Here is a 4,627-nt window from a genome sequence, read left to right on the forward strand (position 1 = left end):
CACTGAAAGAACACATAATCCCAGCCAAACCCCAGTTCACACCCGTGGACGCGACGACAGAATTTTCTCTCAACAAGGGGCCACAAAGGGATGACAAAGAAAACGATGGTCACAACAAGGGAGAGCTGTTGATTCTGGGTGAGATGTTGCAGGACAGTGGCTACCTGTCCCTGTACAACAGTCGAAATGATGAACATGGAAGCGAGCAAGAGCACTCCACCCCGACGAAACTCGGTCTAAAAAAGTCAAGAGCACTGACACATTGTCCATCTAAGTGTAAGGCAGCTGTGGCCCATTCTGGGACTGTGTTCTTGACTTCTACGCCTAAAATGCGTGTCTTTCAGCTTGATGTAATAAGTTTAACATCTCTTAGCCTAATAATTTATTTTGCTTTTCCTATAGGGGCGGACTTCATGATTTGTAAATCTCCAAGTGAACTGGTAACAATGGGTTATGAGGAGGCCAGGGCTCCATGCTGCAACATGGAGAGAGAATTATCTGCTGCAGCTACAGCAGCCTCCCCACTGAAAGAACTCATCAAACCCTGGTTCACACCCACGGATGTGACTACAGACTTGTTTTCTCACAACAAGGGCCCAGTTGATGACAAAGAAAACGATGGTCACAACAACGGAGAGCCGTTGATTCTGGCCGAGGTGTTGCAGGACAGCGGCTACCTGTCCCTGTACACCAGCCAAAGTGATGTTGAACATGGAAGCGAGGAAGAGCACTCCACCCCGACGCAACTCTGTCGACGAAAGTCAAGAAGCGCACCGAGTCGTTCTCCATCTAAGTGTAAGACGGCTGTAGCCCATTCTGGGACTCGTACACCTAAAATGTGTCACTGGAAGAAGCGGTCCCAAAACTCTCCGTCATCCACCATCACTATTGCTCTGTGCCAGATTGACCACCACAACCTGCTGCCCATAGTGAAGTTCCAGCAGGCTGTGTGTGAAAAGCTCAAAAAGAGCTTCCAAAAAAGCAAGAGGTACGTCAGAATCACACTTAAGCAGCAACAATATATCTTGTATGTCTTCAATAAGAGATGTACAGTACAGATACAATTGATTCCTTTACAATACCAGAGAAATTAAAAAAATAAAAATGGGTTATGGGGGCGCTTGAGTTTTAGAGGTGCAACATCAACTGACGTACTGTGTGCAAAATAGTTGATTACTGTGCACTGGTATCCTAATGGCATACTAACTCACCAATACCAGGCAGTATCGGCAGCTCTTCCGATACTGGCATCAACTGGTAACAACTCTAGTCATCACTGGCATAAAACAATGAAGTTAAAACAAGTTTTCTGTGTTGCAGGTATGACTGGAGTGTGGTGGATCAGGTTGCAGAGAGCCACCTGTTGGACAGAGTGATTGGAGGGCATGTGGGGAGGGAGTATGTGGATGTGTTCTCTTCCCTGCTGTCCAGAAACATGAGGGCGATGCTGGCCAACCTGCTGGCTTTGCTGGGAGACATGGACCTCATCAGGTAACAGTCGGGGCAACTGGAAATCTCATTAGTTGCTTTGAGTGGAAAATATGGCTTGCTGATGTTCTGCAACAATGGCCACGAATAAGTAAATTAACTAACAGATGTACAGTGTTCTTTATTATTGAAGTATTATCTCTATTCTAATGCCGTACTATAACGGTAAAATGACTGATCCAGCTGGCAATAATTCAGGTTGCATAGGCTTCAGGGTGAGCACAGTCCAAACCTTAAACTAACAACTTTGTGCTATTCAACTTCTAATCTTCTTTTTCTTTTTTGCCAACAAGAAGTGTCAACAAAAGAACAGCATTAAAAGAAGATACTGCTAGAGTAGGCCTACATACACATGTTGATTTGACTAGTGTGAGCGGTAAAGTTGTAGCCTACTGCATTTTAATGTAATGTTTTTGTTGTGTTTTGCCAGCTGTAGCCAGGTGAGCAGGTCCTGGAGGCAAATAATTGCTGAAGACACAGCTGCGCTCCACCGGCGTCAACAGGCTCAGGCAATGCTGAAGGTATACAAATTCACTTTTTTCCCCCTTTTCTCATGATGAGCGACTCATGCGTACGTGTGCGTACACACATAAAGGGAGACTGTATGATTTCCATTCTTGCATACCCTTGCCAGAGTCACAGGGTGTGTACTTCTAGTGGACTCCGAAAATTAAATGACACGACTATTATGGCAAAAATGATTGTGAGATTGCATTGCAATGCGATGAGTGTATCTCTGTATTGTGAGCTTTATTTTTCCATTCTTGCATACCCTTGCCAGAGTCACAGGGTGTGTACTTCTAGTGGACTCCGAAAATTAAATGACACGACTATTATGGCAAAAATGATTGTGAGATTGCATTGCAATGCGATGAGTGTATCTCTGTATTGTGAGCTTTATTTTAATCATGATAAATTATGACGATTATTGGCCTGTCCCTATTCTCTACTGTACTAACATGCAATGTTCACATCAACATCCCTGCATGTTTTGTTTAAAGGGGTACTGTCACCTAAAGGGGTACTGTCACTTTAAAAAGTTAATATTTCTATGATGTCATTTTGGGAATGTGCAATTATAAGCCAATCAAATTAATTGACTGTACTTAGACTACTTACTGTACTGGTCAGCTGTTGTTGGGGAGCGAGGGGCAGATTACACTGTGACATAAGTTTCAGACTGTTTTCAGATAGGCCACATGACCAGTGGTACTGTATCATACAAATTTTCGAGGCGTGTCAACGGGCCTTTAACTGGCAGCTGTTAATTCCTGATCACTGTTAATTCCTGATCGCTGCATCATACTGTGTTCCTCACCCCACCATATCAATTCTGTCTTCCGTAGGAGTCACGGAACTCTTCAGGACAGGAGAACTGGTGCATTGTGACCAGAGACGTCGCCGTCTCCAGGGTGGTGTTGTCCAGCGTGCAGTCTCTTGCTGCGTCCTCCACCTCGTCCTCATCAGCCACCCCCAACTCCTCATCAGCCACCCCCAACTCCTCAGCCACCCCTATTAATATCTACAGGGCTGGCAGATTGGCCCCTCCTTCCTCTCAGAAGTGCAATGATTCACGCGTCAGTGAATACATACAGGTGAGTTTGGTTTGAGGTTTTGTTTATAGGGTGTCAGTATATTATACATTTCATTTAAAAGACCCCATATTTTGTGTGATCGCTGGCCCCAATTGATAAAGAAGGGCATTATGCGAATATTTTCAAACCTGTGCTGGGGATTTTGATTTTTTTTTACTTGTGTTGTGAGTGTCGGGTTGGCTATTTTCAACGCATGACAATGAGTGGATTGGGCATTAAGGTGAGCAGGAACATGTGATGCGAGAGTGGTCTAGCCAACAAACTCGAGGCTCCTGAATTGCTGCCCTCCACACACACCTATCTAGCATCAGGGTCTGGAGCTCTACAGTGTTAGCTAAGATGTTGTGCCGCAGTGCATGTACTGGTGGTGCACTTCTTGCCTTTTCTTTGCTAGTTGCCACTAGTTCCGGGTGCCTGACGCAGTGCCCTGCCAGCCTCATCCTTCTCTGACTTAATCTGTGACCCGTGGTAGGTCCCTGTAGAGGACCAAATTTCCAATGTGGTCCGCCCATGTTCTGCTGACGTGACACCTAGTGCCATGTCAGCAGAAAACGAATCGCAAACCTCACCTGGTTTGGTAGACGTACTGTATGTGGAAAACAAATCTGCCTGTTCAAGCAAAGAAATGTGTTTGTTTCGTTCATTTTAACATGCGTTTCTTTTCCCCCTGAACAGGTGGCTGGCGGTCTTAAGCAGCATGAGTCCTTGCGTTCGTGTATACGCTGTGGCTCACCTGCCAAGCACCTGGTGGAGGCACAGAGGGCGGCGTGCACGCGCACCAGCTGCGGCTTCGAGTTCTGCACCTGCTGCCACGAAACCTTCCACGGCTCGACGCCCTGCCGAACAGTGATGCCCCGCATCGCTCGTCATGCCAAGATGTCGTCTATTCTCCCAGGCAGTGCTCGCAGCAAGAGAAACGTTAGGCGCCTGTGACGGGAGTGGGACAGAATGTGATTTATTCAATATTTGATTTTTAACCGAATATAAAAGCTGCTTCATAGCGTTTTAAATGTGTTTATGGAACGTTTTATGGCAATGTTTTAAATGTGTCAAATGTATTGCATTTTTGTATTTGTATGTTAGATTGTATTTGTATGTCATGTAAATACAGAGCTTTCATAAACAAAGTCTGTTTCTTCATTGGTATAACCTACTTTGTACCGGTATATATTTTGCACAACACATCCTCACCTGTGTCATGTATGTAAGAATTCTAAGATCTTACTGTTTGGGGTCATGGTTTAAAGCCCAGTAGTACATGACGTCTGTCATAGAATCATCCTTGCTGCTTCCCTGTGCTTCCTCCTTGTGAAATTCTTTCAAACAAGGTATCAAGTAATTGTCTTGCTAAACCATATGACAAAGGCCTACATGGACGTTCTTTTGCTGTAGGGTGTGGTGACTATTTCACTTGCATTTACTAACATTGATCAGACATTGAACTAACAATCCTTGTGAACTTGTAGATACACTTGCAGCAGTAGACCAGTGTTACTTTAGTAAGCTTTTGATGTGCAGATTCATAACTTGAACAAAACAATCAC

At 44.7% G+C, this 4,627-nt stretch overlaps 1 protein-coding gene across 1 annotated transcript; it reads left to right on the forward strand.

Moving 5' to 3' along the window:
• Positions 1–446: 446 nt before the first annotated feature.
• LOC308287822 (F-box only protein 5-like) lies at positions 447–4,016 on the forward strand (the record flags this gene model as incomplete). The annotated part of the gene is made up of 5 exons (XM_080729113.1): positions 447–988; positions 1,321–1,491; positions 1,919–2,009; positions 2,835–3,083; positions 3,759–4,016. 5 exons carry the CDS (start codon positions 447–449, stop codon positions 4,014–4,016), a joined length of 1,311 nt encoding a protein of 436 aa, XP_080585239.1.
• Between the last annotated feature and the right edge of the window lie 611 nt (positions 4,017–4,627).

Source organism: Nannobrachium achirus (assembly GCF_963921795.1).
Source record: "Nannobrachium achirus genome assembly, chromosome: 1".
Taxonomy (NCBI): Eukaryota; Metazoa; Chordata; class Actinopteri; order Myctophiformes; family Myctophidae; genus Nannobrachium; species Nannobrachium achirus.